This window comes from Pyrus communis, chromosome 2 (genome assembly GCF_963583255.1).
Source record: "Pyrus communis chromosome 2, drPyrComm1.1, whole genome shotgun sequence".
Taxonomy (NCBI): domain Eukaryota; kingdom Viridiplantae; phylum Streptophyta; class Magnoliopsida; order Rosales; family Rosaceae; genus Pyrus; species Pyrus communis.
Window position 1 is genome coordinate 3,962,270 of NC_084804.1, and position 22,869 is coordinate 3,985,138.

General features: G+C 38.8%; 2 protein-coding genes across 2 annotated transcripts; both read right to left on the reverse strand.

The window, feature by feature from the left end:
- Positions 1-1,538: 1,538 nt before the first annotated feature.
- LOC137722347 (O-fucosyltransferase 8-like) lies at positions 1,539-4,435 on the reverse strand. The gene is made up of 10 exons (XM_068461332.1): positions 4,023-4,435; positions 3,837-3,926; positions 3,642-3,741; positions 3,479-3,549; positions 3,260-3,348; positions 3,008-3,128; positions 2,789-2,932; positions 2,358-2,692; positions 2,011-2,251; positions 1,539-1,930 (listed from the first exon to the last, which is right to left on the reverse strand). The coding sequence occupies exons 1-10, from the start codon at positions 4,410-4,412 to the stop codon at positions 1,622-1,624; spliced, it is 1,890 nt and encodes a 629-aa protein (XP_068317433.1). The 5' UTR covers positions 4,413-4,435; the 3' UTR covers positions 1,539-1,621.
- Positions 4,436-5,996: 1,561 nt separating this feature from the next.
- On the reverse strand, positions 5,997-7,631 carry LOC137723222 (putative receptor-like protein kinase At3g47110). The gene is made up of 2 exons (XM_068462386.1): positions 6,695-7,631; positions 5,997-6,364 (listed from the first exon to the last, which is right to left on the reverse strand). Exons 1-2 carry the CDS (start codon positions 7,629-7,631, stop codon positions 5,997-5,999), a joined length of 1,305 nt encoding a protein of 434 aa, XP_068318487.1.
- Positions 7,632-22,869: the final 15,238 nt, after the last annotated feature.

The window sequence follows — 22,869 nt, forward strand, 5'->3', positions numbered from 1 at the left end:
GGAATTTCATGTGAAGATTGATTCACAAAATATCGGTGTGTCTGTGCTGCTAAGGAAACATAATCAGTTCAGTTGCGGGGTGATTTCGAGTTCTTTAACCTGTGTTTGTATTTTTGAATCTTACATTTATAGAAAGCCCTTGCAGTCTGCTTTTCACATCTTCAAGTTCTTCGTCCATCCATTCTTTCTACAAAAAGAAATTCTCAGTTTACTAAAGCATGTAGCTGTTGTCAGTAAATGAGGTTGGATATGATTTAGAAACGAAAGTAGAAGAAACGGCTATCTCATTTTTCAGGTGACGAGTTTCTAAAAACTTGGCCTTCCTCTAAAGTTGATCGTTGTCCGAATAGTTCTTGTGATATTTGTTGTGGTATATGTTTTGAGGTTGAAGAATGTTCGGGCATGGAGTTTGGCACGAAAGTGAAACATATATATTGAGTGCAATGATGAAGTTGATAATTTTGACAAATGGGATTCCGCCCCAATCTTTGGTTCTTACGAAAGTGATGAGGATATAATTGCAATGGTTGAAGGTCTTTATGTACAACTTCATATAGAGGTAAAAGATTTGCACTTGTACGATGATTATGTTTGAGAAGATTTTGTTGCTCGGGGATATCAGGAAAAAAACCTTCGGAGAACAAAAATATTATTCTTACCATTTATTTGTATCATTATTCGTACTAGATCTATATGGAGATGTGATCCACATGAGTTGGCAGACCCTATCTCTATTAAAGAGATGATACAAATAGATGGTAAAAACAACACTACCCTTCGGAGAATATAGTTGCTGCATTTGATTGTAAGTTTGTATTATCCTTGCAAGACTACTCATCTTAGAAAACAATTTGGAAATCATATGTGCATGATTTGAGGTTGATTTCTAATAACAAGGTTGGACTACGGTGTACTTGCTTGGGAATAACGTGGAAGTGGAGTTTACTTGAATGTTGGGTTTGAAAACTCTAACAACTCAGAATTTCTTTTTGATGTGGCTGCTATGGAAATGTTTGAAAGGTCATCTATATGATCGAGGAAAAAAAAAATCAAATGAAACTCGATGACAAGTTTTTTATGAGAAGAGGGGTATATATGATGCAGTGCACGACAATAATTATAGTTCTTATATTAAATTTGATCATTTGTCGCTTCTCACCTTTCAAATCTATGTTTTATTAGCTGCCTAGTAACTATAGTCTTAGTATTAAGTATCTACCATGTCAATGTATTGTAATCTCTCTATTTAAAGGACTTCATATGTATATTTAAGGAGACTTGAAAGAATAAAAAATATATTTGCTTTGTGCAATTGAAGTGAGTGAGTGTTTTCTTCTTCTCAAATCAAGCGTTTGGCTTGGTTGTGTCGAGCTACTCCATGATTAGCAACGTCGAGTAAACTCCATTGCCCATGGTTGAGTTATTTCAATGAAAATATATGGTTAATGTTTCCAGAAGCGTGTTATTTGAAAGAGAACCTTTCGAACTAATGCATGCAGCTGCCACACTTTATATACCACTGCCGGGAAGAACATGAAAAAAATAAAGTGTTAGATGACACCAAAAAATAGAGGTATCAATGACTAAAGAACATCGGAAGGGGTTGTCTGATCGAGCGAAGTTAGCGAGATTTGCACATGCACTGCGGGCATCTTGGCTGCCGATAAATGCTTCGACCGAACCTCCTCACATGCACCCTTTGGCCTTCGTCAAACATCTTTTTTACTCTGTCTTCAAAGTTGTTCCACCCTATAGTACTATTCTCAGACAAAATTGCTGCTAGCCTCTTCTTGTTTGGCCGCAAAGTAGGAGCACCGCCGTCACTATAGTAGGTTCGAAATCCAGACACTAGGGAAGATAGTTGGCTCCCAGAGTCAGTCATAGCAAACACATCGGCTGTTGAACAGGCAATGAAGTCTAATGCTGCTAACTGTACCAGAAATCACATTGTTATAATATGAAGGTTATATTACAATTTACTGGTGAAAGAAGTAGACAATGCTCATTTACCTTAGAAGAGAAATTTTGAAAAGGTGCAAGTTCGCTCGGTGTGAGGAGAGTTTCCTTGGTGACCAAGTTAGGGTAGAGGCTAGTGAAGGATTTCATCCGAGAGCTTCCACCGTATATTTGAGAACCAGCTAGATAAATGTAAGTTACATGCTTTAAACCTAAACCAGCAAGAACTAGTCCGGCTTCTTCTGGTGCCAATGGACACCTCCCCAGCATTCTCAATTGTCTTGGAGAAACTGCCCTGCAAGTTTTGGTAGCACAGAGAAAAAGCATCGGTTAGAAAAAAAAATTGTCTTCACACGAAATTAGAGAAAATAACAACTAAAAGGGCAATAGAAGATAAATACTTTGAGTTCTTCAAGCGCTTAACGAGCAGCGGAAAATGGATTTCCCTGTAGGCTTGGAGTTCCTTTTTCTCACTTTCTCCACCTCCGAATTCACACAGGGAGTAGGCCACCATGTCAATCTCAAATCTCAAGTGTAGAGCGAGATATTTCGTTGGGCCTCTTGCAGCAACATGTACCTTTGAGGGAGTTTTTTGCATGAAATTTCCAAGCAATTGTTTGTCCAACATACTCAAAGCAGCATCATAATTCCTTATCCTTCTAACCAACAGAGAACCGACTTGTTGGATTCTGGGCTCAAACTTCAAAGCATGAAAGTTACATTTGCATCTTAATCTCTGCAACAGAGATTGGAAAATATGTTACACTGCCATTTCATCTAGCCAACAATGTCCTCTTATTAAATGTCTATTTACATGTGGTGAAGTTATAACCTGAAGCTCAGGAGGCAACAGATCAAAGCCTAGTCGATTTCCATATCCGAGGAAGTGAACAACTTGATTTTGCAAGAGAAGAGGAAGTACAATTCTGATATAATCAATTGGTTTTGCCTCCTTCACAAGATCTGCATCAGTAATCTGCAAAGAGGAAAAGGTAATCAGTTTACAAATTTGCTGCGGAAATGAATGTAACAGAATAAGAGGATGACGTACAAGGCTACCAATTGCTTCAATGTCTAGTGTTTTCAAATGAGAAGGAAGTTCTTTGACTATGTTTACTTCATCCTTCAGTACATCTATAAAATACTGTTCTTGGTAAATATCTTCAAATTGGCTGCAATAACATGAACAAACTGAGCCTATCAGTACGCCAAATACATCAGTGAACTTACGCATTTTCAAAACTGCAACATCAAGTTGAAGCTGTTAATGATATTTGAAGATGATCAGATAATTATCTCATACCTTGGATCGTTCCATACATTGCTGTAAAGAAACCTTGGAAGAACAAGAGTAGCATTAAGAAGAGATGCCACAGCAACGGCATTGCAAATCTGTAATCACCATAAGAAGAATATATACGTAAGTTCAATTGAAACACTCATCTAATGAATGAACAACTACCTTATTAATTTTACACGCGCATTTAGATAAGGATTCAAACTTCATCACAAGAAGACTTACAGCAACTCGTTGTTGATTGAGACCGCCATTTGCACTGACTATTATGTATCCATTACTTTTCTTGTATCTCCCTGAGAGGGAAGATCAAAAACTAAATAACTAAGTAACAGGGAAAGGCTTTTAATTTTAGAAAACAAAATTGCGAAAAAAAATTAACAAATACCTAGGCTTGCCGAAACTTTTCTGTCTGCACAAGGTTTCCATGCAGCAACCTGCTTATATGGTTCCTCCCATAAAGTCGACGACTCTGGCTTAAACTCTTTCTAAAGAAAAAGATTTACGTGAGTAAAAAGAAAGATCCAGTAAAAAAACTTTACAAGCTTATCTGAGTCAAAAGATCATAAGTTAAGAAGAAAACCTCTGCAATGGCATCTTTCGCTACCCTTAGAAGCTGGTCATACATATGTACTGGTGATTTTTCTTTCATAATGTAGGCATCCCTGTCCTCCTTCGGAAAATAATTGAAGTACATTTACAGACGTTATGAACATATAATATAGGATGACTTGAAAATTTTATGGCAAGAATTGTTTAAGGTCTTTACCTTAAACCCCTGTGGATTTCTTACATAATAAATTGAATTCTGAAGAACCATCGAATAAAAAATAGACACTAGAAAAGAATCAAGTAGGAGAAGGAAACCCATCAACGCAAACACAATGACGATTGATCGCACATCTTTTCGAAGCCACAAATGCTTTTTCCCCACGAAGCTCCCTTTACAGTTACCATATTTTATAGAATCACTTCTCACAATATGAAAATGGTCATTTTTCAGACCATGAAGGAACAACATTTTGGAATTCAAATGGTTATCTCCTCCTGACATTCTCCTCCCAACATTAGAAGGATCATAGTCTTTAGTCCCAGACGATAAGTTATCGTCAATCTGTGGCTCGGGATGTGGACTTCTCGGAGACCCTTGTTTCCCCATTAGACTGTATGATCTTTCAGTAATACTTCAATATAAGCAGCACACAATTTTCTTCACCATCTCTGGTTTCCGAAACGGTCAAGAAATTTCTGCCAATAAAGTAACTGAGAGCAAAAAAATACTTCAGGAAAAAACGCTGGAAACAACTCTAGAAGCTTGAAGTTGCACCACCACCCTCTAAATCTAATAATCTATGATATTTTTGTTTTCCAAAATCGACCCACCAACCATTAGACCATGTAACGAAAATTCAGGATTGGTGTTACACATTGACATGATGACATCAAGGATGAGAAAAGTATAAGGTCGGAGCAGGACATTGAAGGTATGAATTCAAAGTGAAGCTAAGAAGTAGTTGAAAGTGGCAACATAAGCAGATGAGTGAAATGCAAGCGAAAAGTGAAAACTCAGCAACACCATTTTTCTTTTTCTCTTTTTTTTTTTGATAAACAGCAACCATATTTAACAAACCAAACTTGTAGACAAAGAAATTTTACAAGTTATATATATATGTATATATACACACACACCAACAAAGGCTCAAAAAACAATTGGGACTATAACCCTCTACTAGGAGAGGTTTTTCAGTATCTCAGAAATACGAGGCGTAATACCACACGTCATAAAATAATTGGAGGGACATGAAAATAAAAACTTTCCATCAATTATATATTAACATGTAGTGTTTTGCACCATGTTCCAAACACACCGAAAAATCTCTCATTTGTTAGAATGAAATTTTCTAATTCGGGCTTATTTATGATTAGATGAGCACTACATACAGCAAGAGGAGTCAGATACATCATTAGAGCATCTATTCAGATGTTAAATGTAAAACATTAAAATGATATTTGATGAATTATGTGACGATTTGATATTGTGTATCATTTTTCGCTCCATAAAAATACCATTTTATAATTTTTTTCATCTCTTTATGGAGTTCAGTTATTGAGACAATCAATTAAATAATTGGAACACACAACATTTATTATGAATTGCATGACATCTATTAAAAAATCATTAAATGACTTTGCCTTCAATTGACTCAACTCCATGTAAGAAACTGAAGGTTCAATTGAAAAGAATTTTGTTGCCATTTTTTATTGTTATTTATTTATGTGGCAGTTTTGACATCTCCTCCCAACCACCTATTTTGATTGTTTGTTTTCATTTGCAGGAGCCCAGGTAGTAAGTTAATTAGAAAAAGAGTCTTCATTGAGGAAAATATTTTCCGCACTCTTTTTCTCTTTTCTCATACTTTTATTTATTTATGTCTTTGATTCACATTTGATTTATTTAATATAATAACCATAAGAAAAATCGAGAGTATACTGATGATAAAACGATTACAACCAAAACAGATAAAAACTTGATCCGAAACATATGAACAATTAGACAAGTCAAACAATTGATAATGGTAATAACTAATTGTCGCTTCTTGTTCTTATAGTGTGACATACTAGAGCATGGTACGAAGAAATTAGAAGAAATCTCTGAGGAAAAGTAAACAACGATGACTTGAGGAATGTTGATTAAATAAGTACACTTTCACAATATTTGGGAGAAACAAAGATGCTAACACTACTACACAGAGTCTCCTGCAGTATCCTTCAAAAGCTTGGTCTTCATTTTACTGAGGATGGCTGCAGCATCACGCATAGTTATCCTCTCTTGAGGTGATTCTCTACAACAAGCTAGAGCTAATCCCATAACGGACGATAAAAAATCCCCCTTCCACACAAAATCACGATCTGCCTCTTTCTCGAGTAAACTGGCATCTACAACGTCAACTATTGCATCTTGGATTAACAAATCTGCAATCCATTGCTTCATATTCATTTCCTCAACAAACATCTCATCTGTTGGCTTTCTTTTTGTGAATATTTCCATGAGTACAATACCGAAACTGTACACATCCCCTTTCGTCGAAACAATTCCTTCTCTCCCATACTCTACATGCAATATGTATATAGTTAGTAAAACATAGAATGCGTATAGTACATGAAAAATAGGTACGTGTATTATTCTGCAACTTCGTGAAAATGGTAACTTTTTAAAATTCATGCATTTTTTAATTTTAGCATTAAGAAGTATACAGAAAATGAAAGTATTTTTGAAAAAATACATATATACGTGTATGATGATACGCCAACTTTATATGCAAGTACCTTTATACATGTGATTATATGCAAGTACCTTTATACATGTGATACACTAGGATTATAAACTAAGGACAAGTGCATCTATAAAACTTAAAGATAAACTATGGTTAGCAACATCACCTGGAGCCATATACCCAAGTGTGGCTAGGGTCAATGTCTGGGTCATAGAATCTCCTCCTCCCAAAAGTTTTGCAATTCCAAAATCAGCGACATGTGCAACCATATTCTCATCTAGGAGTATGTTACCCGGCTTCAAATCACAATGGACAATAGGTATTGGATATCCATGGTGAAGGTATTCCAGTGCCGATGCAACATCTATCATTATATTCAACCTTTCTAGGATACTCAATGAACAAAACTTTTCAGAATACAGCCACCTCTCAAGGCTCCCATTAGGCATGTAGTTCAGTACCAAGGCTTTGAAATCAACTTCGTTACAACTATTGATGATTTTGATAAGATTATTGCTCAGCATTTCACATTCACTATCAAAAGCCTTGAAAGCCTCTTCCAGTTGTAGATTGAGAACTTTTACTGCAACCTCCATCCCATTTGAAAGCGTTCCTTTATATACAGAACCAAAACCACCAGTGCCAATTAAGTTGCTTTCATTAAACCCGCTTGTCACCCTTAGAAGTTCTTGGTATGAAACTTTTCTCCAATGTTGGTCAGGCAACAAGATAGTATCTGTTGAAACTTCCTCATTCCTTTTCATGCGTACTATTAGTAACGTTATAAAGGTCCCTAGGAGCATTGCTGACAATATTCCTGGAACAATATACTTCAAGACATATTTTCTAGCCTTCTTTGAATTTGGTTTCTCTGTACTATTTGTGCATGGTTGAACATGGAGTCGCGGGGCACCACAAAGTGCAGCATTTGTTGCAAATGATTGAGCAGAGAAGTTTTTGAAAGGACCACCTGTTGGAATTTCTCCTTGGAGTATGTTGATAGATAAATTTAGATACTTGAGCTGTAACAGTGTTTCTAGAGACTTTGGAATCACTCCCGACAGATTATTTTTGGACAGATCCAAGAATTCGAGGCTTAGCATGTTGCCAAATGAACTGGGAATGTGGCCATCTAAATTAATATTTTTTAATGAAAGAGTTAGTGTAACTTGAATCAACGAGTTTTTTATGTAGATGGAGCTGAACAGGAAGAACAAACGATGAACAAAAAGACTGGAGGAAATGAATGGTTTCTTGTTCTTCTCTCTGCAGAAACTTTGCAGAGGAATATTTCTTCTGTATTCGAAAAAGAGCACTAACGTGCTTTACATTAACTGAAGGCCCTTAACTTGGGACCACATAAAACACTACTTTTCATCTTAGACACACATCTATCTAAATTCATGGATCAACCAACACATGGCACTCATGGCCTTTTACAAAACTAGACATTTACACTTTGCCTCATTCTGCACAAGTGGATACACCAATTTAAACAAACTTATTCTAAAACTTTTCAGCTCAAATACTTATAATTCAACACTCCCCTTTAAGTTTTGAGCTGATTTCACACCAAGCATATCTCGAAGATAGTTGAACCGATCCTTAGCCAAAGGTTTTGTGAAGATATCTGCTACCTGTTTTTCAGTGGGACAGTACACCAAATCTATGATTCCTTCTTGCAGTGCATCCTTAATAAAGTGATACCTTATATCAATGTGCTTTGTCTTTTGATGGAACACAGAATTCTTTGTGATAGCAATGGCAGATGTGTTGTCACAGTGAAGAGGAGTGGCTACAGTTTGTAATTCTCCAAAATCTTTCAAAACAAACCTCAGCCATATTGCTTGTGTGGTTGCTTCTGATGCACTTATATATTCAGCCTCTGCAGTTGAGAGTGCAACACAGTTTTGTTTGACTGAAGCCCAGGAAAACACACCACTGCTAAATGAGAATGCATATCCTGATGTGCTTTTGTTGTCTTCCAAAGAACCACCCCAGTCACTATCACAAAAACCAATTAAGCAAGCTTTTCTTCCTTTCACATATTCTAAGCCATAATCCAGAGTTCCCTTGATGTATCTGAGTACTCTCTTTGCAGTTCCAAAATGTCTGTTGGTAGGACAGTGCATGTATCTGGCCAATAAACTAGCTGCATACATTATATCCGGCCTTGTAGCAGTGAGATATAAAAGACTTCCCACAATGCTCCTATACAATTCTTCACTTGCAGATCCACTTCCGTCATCCTTAGATAGCTTCTCAGTGGCTACCAGAGGAGTTGAGACAGTCTTTGCTTCATTTAAACCAAATTTACTCAGTAAAGAGCTTGCATACTTCTTCTGATTAATGAAGATGCTGGTATCTGTTTGTATCACTCCCATCCCAAGGAAGTGGTGAAGGAGACCTAAATCTGTCATCTCATACTTCATTTTCATATCTTCTTTGAACTCTTCTAGCATTGGTTTGCAACTACTAGTGTAGACTTGATAGGAGCATATTCATGCGACTTAAATGGCTTGTTCTCGTGCATTTAGGTTATGTTTCTCTCGTTATTTTAGTCCTTTATGCTTCTTTTGTGTTTTTTCAGGTTCTAAGGGCCTAGGGAGCAAGAAAGTGCATTTTGAGGCCATTTGGAGCATTTTTGGGCATGGATTGGATAGCTTATCCATGGAGCCAAGAGGATGGACGAATTTGAAGGCCTTGTATGCACTTGAAGACACAAAACAATGGCTCTAGCCCAATCAAACACATTATGCCATACAAACCAACCTATTTTAGGCCCATTCTATGTACTTAAACCCTAGCCCTTTAAACTAGTTCACTTATCACTCAACATATCATTCACTTATCACTTATCTTATCATTCACTTACCACTCAACATATCACTCAACATATCATACACTTATCACTCATCACACTTCATCATTATACCACCATTCATTCTTTAAAACACATGCACCAAAACACCTTTGCCGTGGCATTCACTCCCCCTTGCATTTTCAGCCATTCCACTTCATCATTACACCACCTTCTCCATCTTTAATCACATGCACCACCAATTCAACACATGCACTTGTTCCTCCATTAAATCAACCACATTCATCACCAAAGAACCTTTGTGTCGTGAGTTCCATTGCATTTCCAGCATCCTCACATGCATTCCCTTCACATTCACCCACATGCACATTCAATCATTCACACATCCACCACTCATTCTTCATCATTTCAACCACCTACATGCATTAATTATTAAACTCTTCATCATTGCATCCAGAAAATGAGCAAGAAAGCTTCCCAAACACATGCAAATCCATCTATGTCGTGGGTTCCCTTTGCTCCCCTTGTGCAATTCCAGTTTTCACATGTGTCCTAGCTGTTTTTCCATCATTCCTCCACACAAATGCTTAAACAAACAGCCATATGTTCCCTCCATTACCCCTATAAATACCCTAGCATTCATTCATTCACTCCCCATTCAATTCATATCTCATATTTCCATTCACAACACTTCACACAACACAAATACCATTCCATTGCCGTGAGTCCCATTTCATTTTCTGCATATTTTCTCTTCATTCTTCCATCTCCAACCACTCCCTACTCCATTCCACATACACCTAAAGCCCTTAAGCTCACCTTAGACCTTGTGCTACAACAACGAGGAAGAAAAGAGTGCTTAAACGTTCATACAATTCAAGTTTGAGTTGTTGGAATGTTTAGGTGTTTCTTTGATTTCAAAGTTTAAATTTAATTCTCTTTGTTTTGTACGTATGAGAAGGGAAGAGAAGAGTGCCTAAACGTTCATACAATTCACGTTTAAGTTGTTGGAATGTTTAGGTATTTCTTTGATTTCAAAGTTATGAGGAACTAAACCCCCCTTTAGCTAGGGGGTGATTCGAAACTATGTTTATATTTGCATTTTGAATTGATTACGTTTGGTTGGAATTTCATAAGTTGTGGATTCAATTCGTTTAACTGTTTGATTGATAACTTATTTATGTATGTTCATTGAGATTGCAAGCTTAATTTTCATGCATAAATATGACGCTAGAATATAAGTGAATTTCACCTATATGAACTTATATTCACAAGTAGTAGAGGTTGCTTATAAACAATCGCGTTAAACGAATTCTTGGCATAAGTTTCATGCGTATTCCATAGTAACGAATGCCTCGTCGATGTTTATGATTTCCGTTGAACTTAATGATCTTGGTTAAATGTCTCTATCATGCGTATTCCATAGTTAGGGACTTTGATTAAGAATAATTTGGTTGTAATGCGTATTCCATTCAATCCAACGAATTTAGGGAAATCTGAAAGTTAATCTAAGCGGATCTAATTAACTTGGAGCATTGAGTTTCACAACTTATCGAAAGACCAACTGAGAATCAATTTTGTTTGCAAGTGTAACATGTGTGGAGAAGAACCCCTTGGCTATTCCATCATCCATATTTTTATCACATTCATATTTACATTTTGCCTTTAATTATATTCTGTCTTTTTAATTTAATATCGTCCAACCACAATTCCCCCCCCCCTATTTTGTTAAGTCTTAATCATTCGTATTTGTTTTATTTTTGTATCTTTAAGCTTTTGGAGTCATAAACAATTGCAAATTCGTTTAAATCAAGTTCTAGCTTCTATTTGAGTCAATTTGATTGTTTTAGACAATTTGAGTTTTTCAAAGCCATTCTGAGTCATAGTAGTCTTGTTAAGAGTATTTTAATTTAGTTTTTATGTTTTTAAGTCAATTTAGAAGGTTTTAGCAAGCCCTCCTAATCCCCGGTCTAGAACGATCCCTCACTTATCCATTCTACTACAATTATCAAACGAGGGTTTAATTTGAGTGTCAAGTAAATCTCGCATCAAATTTTGACGCCGTTGCCGGGGATTAGCAACTTTGCTAATCCTTTGTCTTTATTTTTATATTTTGTTTTTCGTGCATTCTTATTTCAGATTCTTAGTTTGTTTGTTTCCTTGTTTTTTTAGGTACTGTGTATGACTCGTCGCTCTCGGCCTATTATAGAGAACATCTCCGACTTTGACGGTGATTTTGAACGCACTTTGAGGAGAACGAGGAGTCAACAAGAGCCACCACAACCTCCACCACAACCTGGGCTTGAAGAAGACGAAGTAGGTGTAGAAGAAAAGCCCACGGATCAGATTTTTGAAGAAGAACAAGCCATGGCAGCAGATAATAGAACCATCAAGGAGCTTTCGGCCTCGGGTTTGGATAATGCATTGCCTCTTTGTATCCAATACCCCACGGCTGCAGAGGGGAAGACTGAGGAATTTGAACTCAAATCCAGTTTGTTACACCATATTCCGAAGTTCCATGGCTTGTCTATGGAAGACCCCAACAAACACTTGAAGGAGTTCGAGGTGGTTTGTTCGAGCATGACCCCCGTCAATGTGGATGGGAGTATATTGAAGATGAAGGCCTTTCCATTTTCACTTATGGACAAGGCCAAAGATTGGCTCTACGAACTAGCCCCGGGAACTGTGACTTCGTGGGAGAGTATGAAGCGTGCTTTCTTGGAGAAATTCTTCCCTACTTCGAGAGTGATTCTCCTACGGAAGAAAATTAGTGGTATTCAACAGAATCATGGCGAGACATTCCCGGCTTATTATGAGCGCTTCAAGGGCCTTGTAGCTTCATGTCCTCAACATCAAATGAAGGAGGAACTTCTCCTTCAATATTTCTATGAGGGCCTCCTTCCTATCGAACGTCAAATGGTTGATGCGTCAGCGGGAGGAGCATTGGTGGACAAAACACCAAGGGATGCCAAGATTCTCATAGCCAACCGAGCGCTCAACGCTCAACAATATGAAGGAGTGGGCCAAAGGGAAGCCCCACGGCAACAAAGTGTAAATGAGGTGAGTGCTATTTCTGAAATTCAATCACAACTTGCTAATCTTACTTCTCTTGTTTCTCAGGTTGTGATTGGTCCAAAAGCACAAGAACACCAAGTTTGTGGCGTGTGCTCAATTCAAGGGCATCCATCCGACAAGTGCCCTCAACTAATCGAGAATGGTGGGTGGGAATCTGCCAATGCAATTGGTTTCCAAGGACAAAATCAAAACAACCCATACTCGAACACTTACAATGCCGGATGAAGGGACCATCCAAACTTCAAATGGAGGGAGCCACAACAAGCTGCCCAACAAGGAGGATTTAGGCCAAACCCCCTGGTTTTTATTCCAAGCCGTATGCCCAACAATCCCAACAACCTGCGGCATCATCTCATGCAGGTACGTCTTTGGAAAGTAATCAAGCTATGCAATTACTAACCTCTATTTCGCAGGGGTTGCAAAATCAAAACAACCGGATAGAAAATAACGAGAAGGAGATGATGGATATGAAGAAACAAATAGGGCAGATTTCTGAGTTCCTTGGACAGATTAGAGAGCAAGGAAAGCTTCCTAGCTCAACCACAGTCAATCCAAAGGGAGGATTCGAATCCGCCAAGGCCATCACCCTAAGGGGTGGAAAAGAAGTTGGGACCGAGCCAAACAATCCCAAATCTGCCCAGAAAGTAGATGAAGAGACGACACAACCTGAGGCAGATCACCCTAACTCGGCCAAATCAGGTAATTTAAGTTCAAATTCATGTACTTCACGTCCTAATCTGCCCAATGTACCTTTTCCTCGCAGGTTCATGCAAGAAAAAAAGGAAGAAAGCGAGAAGGACATTCTTGAAACGTTCCGGAAGGTGCAAGTGAACATACCACTTCTCGATGCAATCAAACAGGTTCCAAAGTATGCTAAATTCCTCAAGGACCTATGCAATACAAAGAGAAGAAGGGCAAACAAAGAGGTAGTGAAGGTAAGCGAGAATGTGTCCGCTGTTTTGCAACGTAAACTGCCTACCAAGTGCAAAGACCCCGGTAGTTTCACGATTCCTTGTGTAATTGGACATAATCGTTTTGAACATGCCATGCTTGATTTAGGTGCATCCATAAATGTCATGCCTTATTCTATTTATGCATCTATGAATTTGGGTGAATTAAAACAAGATGGTGTAATTATACAATTGGCTGATCGTTCTAACGCGTATCCAAAAGGAGTTTTGGAGGATGTGCTTGTGCAGGTGAACCATTTAATTTTTCCGGCTGATTTCTACGTCCTAGACATGGAGGATTCAGCCCATTCTACATCTTTGCCGATTCTCCTTGGTAGGCCATTCATGAAGACGGCCCGAACGAAGATTGATGTATACAAAGGCACCTTGACAATGGAATTCGATGGGGAAGTGATTGATTTTAATATTTCTGAAACTATGAGATATCCCGTTGATGACCATTCTTGTTTTTCCATTGATGTTATCGATTCTTTGGCGCAGGTATACCTTGAAGAATTGAACGAGGACGCCCTGGAAACAACCATCACTAAGGCCATAGAGCGCAAAAATGAAGGATTTGGGCCAATGCAAGGCCACGGCCAGGAGGAGGAATTCTTTGCAATGGGTTCTAGTGAAGAAATAATTGAGGTTGTGGCAGCCCTTGAGTCATTGCCACAACAATATGGTAAGGTTCCACTCTCACTTTCAAATTCTGTTTCCACTAAGATGCTACATTCTGTTGTTCAGGCACCATCGCTTGAACTTAAGCCGTTGCCGGACCATTTGAAGTATGTGTTTTTGGGAAAAGGCGAAACATTGCCCGTCATCATTTCATCAAGTCTCACGGCAATGGAGGAGGAAAAGCTTGTGAGGGTGCTGCGAGAACACAAAACGGCCATAGGGTGGACTTTGGCTGACATTAAAGGAATAAGCCCTACCACATGCATGCACCGTATACTTCTTGAGGAGGGGGCTAAACCAACTCGAGAGGCTCAACGCCGTCTCAACCCTCCGATGATGGAAGTGGTGAAGAAGGAAATAATCAAGCTTTTGGATTGCGGAGTGATCTACCCTATCTCCGATAGCCGTTGGGTCTCTCCAGTTCAAGTCGTTCCCAAGAAGTCCGGAGTAACTGTTATCAAGAATGATGAGAATGAGCTCGTGCCTACACGCATTCAGACTGGATGGCGCGTATGTATCGATTACCGGAAGCTAAATGCCATGACTAGGAAAGATCACTTTCCTTTGCCATTCATCGACCAGATGCTCGAAAGGTTAGCCGGTCATGCTTTTTACTGTTTTCTTGATGGATACTCTGGATATAACCAAATTGTGATAGCCCCGGATGATCAAGAGAAGACCACATTCACATGTCCCTTTGGAACATTTGCTTATCGTCGCATGCCATTTGGCTTATGCAACGCACCGGCCACTTTCCAAAGGTGTATGGTAAGTATATTTTCCGATTTTGTTGAAAAGATCATTGAGGTTTTCATGGATGATTTCAGTGTATTTGGGAGTTCATTTGATAATTGCTTGGATAATCTGACCTTAATTTTGAAACGATGTGTTGAAACTAACCTTGTCTTGAATTGGGAGAAATGTCACTTTATGGTGAAACAAGGTATAGTTTTAGGACATATTGTTTCAGAAAAAGGAATTGCAGTAGATAAATCGAAAATAGACCTTGTACGTCACTTACCCTCTCCTACTTCGATTAGAGAGGTACGTTCGTTTCTTGGCCATGCAGGGTTCTATAGGCGTTTTATCAAGGACTTCTCCAAGATGTCTAACCCTCTTTGCCGATTGCTCCAAAAAGATGTGCCATTCAAGTTTGATGAAGAGTGTAATTTGGCATTTAACCAACTCAAGGAGAAGCTAGTCTCAGCCCCCATTATTGTACCTCCAGATTGGAGCCTTCCGTTCGAGCTCATGTGCGATGCATCCGACTATGCATTAGGAGCTGTTCTAGGACAAAGAAGAGACAAGCGGCCGCATGTCATATACTATGCCTCTCGGACTCTCAATGATGCCCAATTGAACTACTCCACGACGGAAAAAGAACTTCTAGCTGTGGTTTTTGCTTTAGATAAATTCCGTTCATATTTAATTGGTACTAAAGTAATCGTTTATTCTGATCATGCAGCTTTGAGGTACTTGCTCACGAAAAAGGAAGCAAAGCCGAGGCTTATCCGTTGGATTCTTCTTCTTCAAGAATTTGATATTGAAATCCGGGATAAGAAAGGAAGCGAGAATGTAGTGGCTGACCATTTAAGCCGAATGATCCACGAGGAGCATGAACATGCCGTGCCTATCCCTGAAACTTTTCCCGATGAGCAGCTGCTATCCATTGAGGTAAGTGAACCATGGTATGCAGATTTAGTGAATTACTTGGTGGCTAAACAAATTCCAAATGAACTAAACAAGCACCAACGTGATAAGCTTAAAAATGATGCACATTTTTATGTTTGGGATGACCCTTATTTGTGGAAGTATTGCTCAGATCAAATTGTACGTAGATGTGTGCATAATTCTGAATTTCACTCAATTCTAAGCTTTTGTCACACATATGCATGTGGTGGTCATTTTGGCACACAATGCACTGCCCTCAAGGTTCTAGAGTGTGGTTTTTATTGGCCGACTATATTTAGGGATGCTAGAACCTTTTGTATGTCTTGTGATCGTTGCCAACGAATGGGTAACATAGGTACCAAGGACCAAATGCCGCAAACCCCTGTCTTTAATGTTGAAATTTTTGATGTTTGGGGCATTGATTTCATGGGCCCTTTCCCTCCATCTTATGGTTTCACTTATATCTTGCTAGCCGTTGATTATGTTTCTAAATGGGTGGAAGCAAAAGCCACCCGTACTAACGATTCTAAGGTGGTTGCAGATTTCGTGAAAACTAACATTTTTGCTAGGTTTGGAATGCCGAGAGTAATCATAAGTGATGGAGGGTCTCACTTTTGCAATCGGACCATTGAGGCGTTGCTAAGAAAGTACCATGTCAACCATAAGGTCTCCACACCTTACCATCCTCAAACAAATGGCCAAGCCGAGGTGTCTAACCGAGAAATCAAACAAATTTTGGAGAAGACCATTGGACCAACAAGGAGGGATTGGAGCTTACGTTTAGATGATGCACTGTGGGCATATCGTACGGCATACAAAACACCCATTGGGATGTCACCTTTTCGGCTCGTCTATGGTAAGCCATGTCATTTGCCTGTAGAGTTAGAGCACAAGGCACATTGGGCCGTGAAGATTTTCAACATGGACATAGATGCAGCGGGAGTTCATAGGAAGCTCTAATTGAATGAACTTGAGGAGATTCGGAATGAAGCCTATGAGAATGCCCGGATGTACAAAGCCAAGACCAAAGCATTCCATGATAAAATGATTCGAACCAAGACCTTCACAGTTGGGCAGAAAGTGTTACTTTTCAACTCTCGCCTACGGTTGTTTCCTGGTAAGTTGCGTTCTAAATGGATTGGCCCGTTTGTTGTTACTAATGTTTTCCCTCATGGTGCAGTGCAAATCAAAAGTTCAAGGACGCAGCAAGAATTCAAAGTGAATGGGCATCGATTGAAGCCCTATTACGAGATGTTTGAGGAGCATGTCGTGGAGGAGGTACCCCTCTATGCCGTGGAACCTAGTCAAGCTTAAACGGAGGTACCGTCCGGCTGCAAGACGTAAAAGAAAGCGCTTCGTGGGAGGCAACCCATGCATCCGAATAGAGAAGAATTTGGAAACCCCTTTAAGAGACTTATTTTTATTCCTTTCTTTTTCTTTACTGCCTTTACTTTGCTTTCTTTCTCGTATTTGTTTATTTGCTTGCTCTGTTGTGACTTTCTGCTTAAAACATTGAGGACAAAGTTTGATTTAAGTGTGGGAGGGTAAACAATTTGTATTTGCATGAATTTCGTGGGATTTATTCACCTATCACTTAGAATGTTGTTTCTTGCTGTTTTAAACGTTTTTAGAGTGTTTTAGTGTGTTTTATAGTGTCTTGGTATAAAACTCCGAAAATTTGATAAAAAAAAAAATAAAAAAAAAAAACTCCAAATCCAGATTCCTAAAAAAAAAAAAAAAAAAAAAAAAAAAAAAAAAAAAAAAACTCTTCTCTTTGTTGCTATTTTGTTTCTGCCTTGTTAGGTTGTTTAGTTGTTATTGTTTGTTTGTTTATTAATTATGTGAGTCTATGATTGTAACATTGAGAAAATGTTTGATTTATTGATAGGCAATGCTAAACAAAGAAAGATGGTGCTTCACAAAGGGTGTTTGCTTGAGGCCCCACTACGTGGCTTTACTCTTGAAGCGGAAGGCGTAGGAACAGAAGGCATTGGAGCGGAAGGCGTAGGAACAGAAGGCATCGGAGCAGAAGGCATCGAAGATAGAGCATTCCAGGCCTCAATACTTGGCCAAGCGCTGGATGAGCCAGGAAAAAGGTGCCTCTGGAGGAAAGAAGAGAACCTTTGACGGTCACTGTGAATCCGACCTTCAGACTCTTGCAGCTCATCAAGCTTCCTCTTCATGCCCGTCGAATAGTTGTTTGCAAGCACGTGCAAACTTCTATTCTCATACTTCAGCTGCTGGATCTCCTGCTTGAGACTTTCCACCTCTGCCATCAATGATTCCACCTGACGGGAGCGGGCAAGCAGGCGTTGGCCCATGTTGGACACAGAACTCGCACACTGAACACTAAGTGCGAGGGACTCTTGAACGGCCAGCTCATCGGACCGTCCTGACAGCAGCCTACTATCTTTCGGAGTGAGGAGGTTCCTAGCTACTATTGTAGCTGTTGTGGCGTCCTGCATCACGAAGTCTTCACCTGTGAGAGGACCGTTAGAAGAAAAGAAAGAAGGGCGCCATACGTTACCTTGACGCGGTGCGCCCGTATCACTGCTAAGGCTCAATTCCAAGCTAAGGTTCGATGAGTTTGCCATTTTTCAAAAGTGTTCAAAGAGAAGGGATGGAGTTAATTCTCAAAGGGCCGGAGTCGATTTTTCAAGAATGGGATTTCTTCAGAGTGTATTTGTTGGGGTGATCGATAGCTCCATAAAAAGCCATGGCGACGCGTCCACCGATTCAGAGATCCGGATTTTCCTCCGCAAATTTCGACGACGCATTCGCGGCTTTTCAGAAAACGCGTTCAACTTTGTCAAAAGATATCTGACAAAGCTGATAACACGTGGAGGCCATCATCTCATTTACACGTCTTTAGCCGACAAGCGCAAAGTTCGGCGACGCTTTCTCTGCTTTTCAGAAAACGCGTGCAGCTTTGTCAAAAGAGCCGCACCCGTGACTACTTTTGCCATGCAGAAATCGAAGAGCCGTTCGTTCAGAAATCGAAGAGACGTTTGTCGACAAAGGGTAAAAGAATAGTATCACCACTTGCTATTCAGAAAATCCCTATATTTGTCGACCTTCATCTCTTATGGCAAGGCAGACTTGAAGAAAATGCCCACCAACTCTCTCTCACCTCTGAGGGCGCACTCCCAGCAAAGTCTTTTGAAATACTCAAAATTTTCTTCTTCCCCAAAGATGATACCAGATACCTGGAGTACAGATGACCCAGGAGGAAGCAGCACAACAAATACATGTGCTGATTCATTCACCGCTTCTTCAAAAGCAAAGGTATCTCATATCATCAAGGTCAAAAGCAAAAGTATCTCATATCATGCTCTTTCCCTGTCTTTTTCTTTGTCCTTGTTCTTACTCGCATGGCAAAGTAAAAGAAGTAATCAGCCGGCACTTGGAGTCAGTCTTCCGATCTGGAGCCAACTGCCTGGAATCTATTCCTGATTGCTTACCTAGCGTTGCTCTCGAGTAGTCATCTTCAACGGTTGATACACTTCCGGAGAAGGGACCACTTCTGCAAAGGGGAGCGAGTAAGGCAAGTGAAAATGATACATTGAAGCATGTGGAGACAAACATAGGCTGAGTTATCCTCCAACCCTTTTCAATACGAATTGGAAAGATTGAACAAAGAAACAGACCAAAGGGGTAAGCTCAGACCTTCAGGGGAGACCAAAAGAACCATCCTGCTGCCCAGTTCAAGAAGTAGCACAAAGGAAAATCAACGATGGGCAGAATCCAGTTCAAGAGTAAGCCTGTGGAATCACAAAGATGAAAAGCCTCAATGCAATTACCAAGGAGAAGATGGAATTTACACTCTATAACCAGATTTGCGTCTCTAAACTCTTCTCTTTGTTAATTACATTATGCCATGTTTAGTATGTTTAAGTGCTTTTTGTGTATTTACTTATGCTTTGTGTGAATCTATGCTTAAAACATTGAGGACAATGTTTGATTTAAGTGTGGGGGGGGTAACTAAGTATATTTGATACAAATTCGTGGGATTTATTCACCTATCACTTCACATGTTGTTTCTCACTGTTTTAAAACTGTTTTAGTGTGTTTTGTCTTAAAAATTCGAAAATCCCATAAAAATTTGAAAAAAAAATTGTTTTGAAAAACCCAAAAAGAGTTGTTTTAAAGTTGTTTTTGTGTGTGTGTTTGTGTCTTAGGATACCTTCCAACACAATGATAAGGATTTGGTTTGTAATTGCATGACTGTTAAAAAGAGTTATTAACATAGAGAAAAGTTTGATTTACTCTTGGTATATGCTTGGTTATGGTTATAATGTATGACTTCACATGCAATCATAAAAGAAAATTTAGTTTTTGTAACATGCCTGAAGGAAGGAACTCAAACAAATGCTACAACCCTGAGAGACTTGAGCCTATAAGGTTCTTTGGAGAGTATAATCTGTGATTTCTTGTTTTCTAAAATCGTTGCATGATCTCATTATTCTTTGCTTGGTTACTACTTAGAAGGCGTTTCATCATATAGTTCCAAATGCTAGAACTCATGCCCATTTCATTCAAAGCATGTTATTGATTTGCATAACATATATCAAGATGAAGTTGTGTAGTTGCCACCATAGCCAAATAGCCTCGCTTCCCATATTTCGTATATGTTGTAAGTTTTACCCCCGTTGAGCCATGTTAACCCATGTTCTTTGTTAACCCACTTTATCTTCACCTAACCTAGAATATGACCGTCCTTACCCTTGTTCTTAAAAGATAGTGAGCATGACTTAATTGAATTCCTTTTGAGTTACATTATGAAAGAAAATAAGTGTGGGGGAGAGAATGTTTAAGTGTTTTTGTTTTATGATTCAAAAGAAAAAAAAAAAAAAAAAAAAAAAAAGAAAAAGAGAAAAGAATAAGTGATTGAAGAAAGGTTCCAAAACACCAATTCTGGGCGTAAATTGTCTAAATTCTCCCTTTTTGTTCAAAAGTTGAGTTTTCATTCAAAAGTGAATTCTAAGTTGATTCAAATGCTTTGCTCACTATTTCTTTAAGAACCTTTGTTTTCCATATCCCTTCTTTGTTATCCACATACCCCAAGCCCCGTTACAACCCTTGACTTCTATCTTGAGTGTTGTGTATTTCAATTTGTGGAGTTTGAACTTGGTATGAGCTTATGGTGTCACTGGTTCTCGCGTCTAAGTAGTAGCATTCCATTCATGAGATCATATCTAAACTTGATTATTAACTCCAGAATTTGCGTTCTTTGTGATACATATATGTGAGTGTCGTTTTCATGTTTACATCAATCTTCTCACATATGACTAGATTAGGGTGTGTAGTTAGAAAATCTGAGTAAAAATTGAGTGCATATCTTGAAAGGAATTGAGCAAATTCTCTAAGGCATGTTACTACATTCAAAACATGGTTTTAAATGCTTAATTGTGAAATAGTATATGGTGACTATGATTAAGAATGTACTTAAGTGTGAAGATGACTAAAATCTGTGAGAATGATGATTTTTAACTTGTCATGTGCATTGGAAATCCCTAAGACGGTTGTTGGAAGGTTTAGGTTGTGTTTTACATGTTTAGTGTCGTTTTGTTTATTTGTTTTTATTCTGTTTTGCTCGAGGACTAGCAAAAGCTAAGTGTGGGGGTATTTGATAGGAGCATATTCATGCGACTTAAATGGCTTGTTCTCGTGCATTTAGGTTATGTTTCTCTCGTTATTTTAGTCTTTTATGCTTCTTTTGTGTTTTTTCAGGTTCTAAGGGCCTAGGGAGCAAGAAAGTGCATTTTGAGGCCATTTGGAGCATTTTTGGGCATGGATTGGATAGCTTATCCATGGAGCCAAGAGGATGGACGAATTTGAAGGCCTTGTATGCACTTCAAGACACAAAACAATGGCTCTAGCCCAATCAAACACATTATGCCATACAAACCAACCTATTTTAGGCCCATTCTATGTACTTAAACCCTAGCCCTTTAAACTAGTTCACTTATCACTCAACATATCATTCACTTATCACTTATCTTATCATTCACTTACCACTCAACATATCACTCAACATATCATACACTTATCACTCATCACACTTCATCATTATACCACCATTCATTCTTTAAAACACATGCACCAAAACACCTTTGCCGTGGCATTCACTCCCCCTTGCATTTTCAGCCATTCCACTTCATCATTACACCACCTTCTCCATCTTTAATCACATGCACCACCAATTCAACACATGCACTTGTTCCTCCATTAAATCAACCACATTCATCACCAAAGAACCTTTGTGCCGTGAGTTCCATTGCATTTCCAGCATCCTCACATGCATTCCCTTCACATTCACCCACATGCACATTCAATCATTCACACATCCACCACTCATTCTTCATCATTTCAACCACCTACATGCATTAATTATTAAACTCTTCATCATTGCATCCAAAAAATGAGCAAGAAAGCTTCCCAAACACATGCAAATCCATCTATGTCGTGGGTTCCCTTTGCTCCCCTTGTGCAATTCCAGTTTTCACATGTGTCCTAGCTGTTTTTCCATCATTCCTCCACACAAATGCTTAAACAAACAGCCATATGTTCCCTCCATTACCCCTATAAATACCCTAGCATTCATTCATTCACTCCCCATTCAATTCATATCTCATATTTCCATTCACAACACTTCACACAACACAAATACCATTCCATTGCTGTGAGTCCCATTTCATTTTCTGCATATTTTCTCTTCATTCTTCCATCTCCAACCACTCCCTACTCCATTCCACATACACCTAAAGCCCTTAAGCTCACCTTAGACCTTGTGCTACAACAACGAGGAAGAAAAGAGTGCTTAAACGTTCATACAATTCAAGTTTGAGTTGTTGGAATGTTTAGGTGTTTCTTTGATTTCAAAGTTTAAATTTAATTCTCTTTGTTTTGTACGTATGAGAAGGGAAGAGAAGAGTGCCTAAACGTTCATACAATTCACGTTTAAGTTGTTGGAATGTTTAGGTATTTCTTTGATTTCAAAGTTATGAGGAACTAAACCCCCCTTTAGCTAGGGGGTGATTCGAAACTATGTTTATATTTGCATTTTGAATTGATTACGTTTGGTTGGAATTTCATAAGTTGTGGATTCAATTCGTTTAACTGTTTGATTGATAACTTATTTAT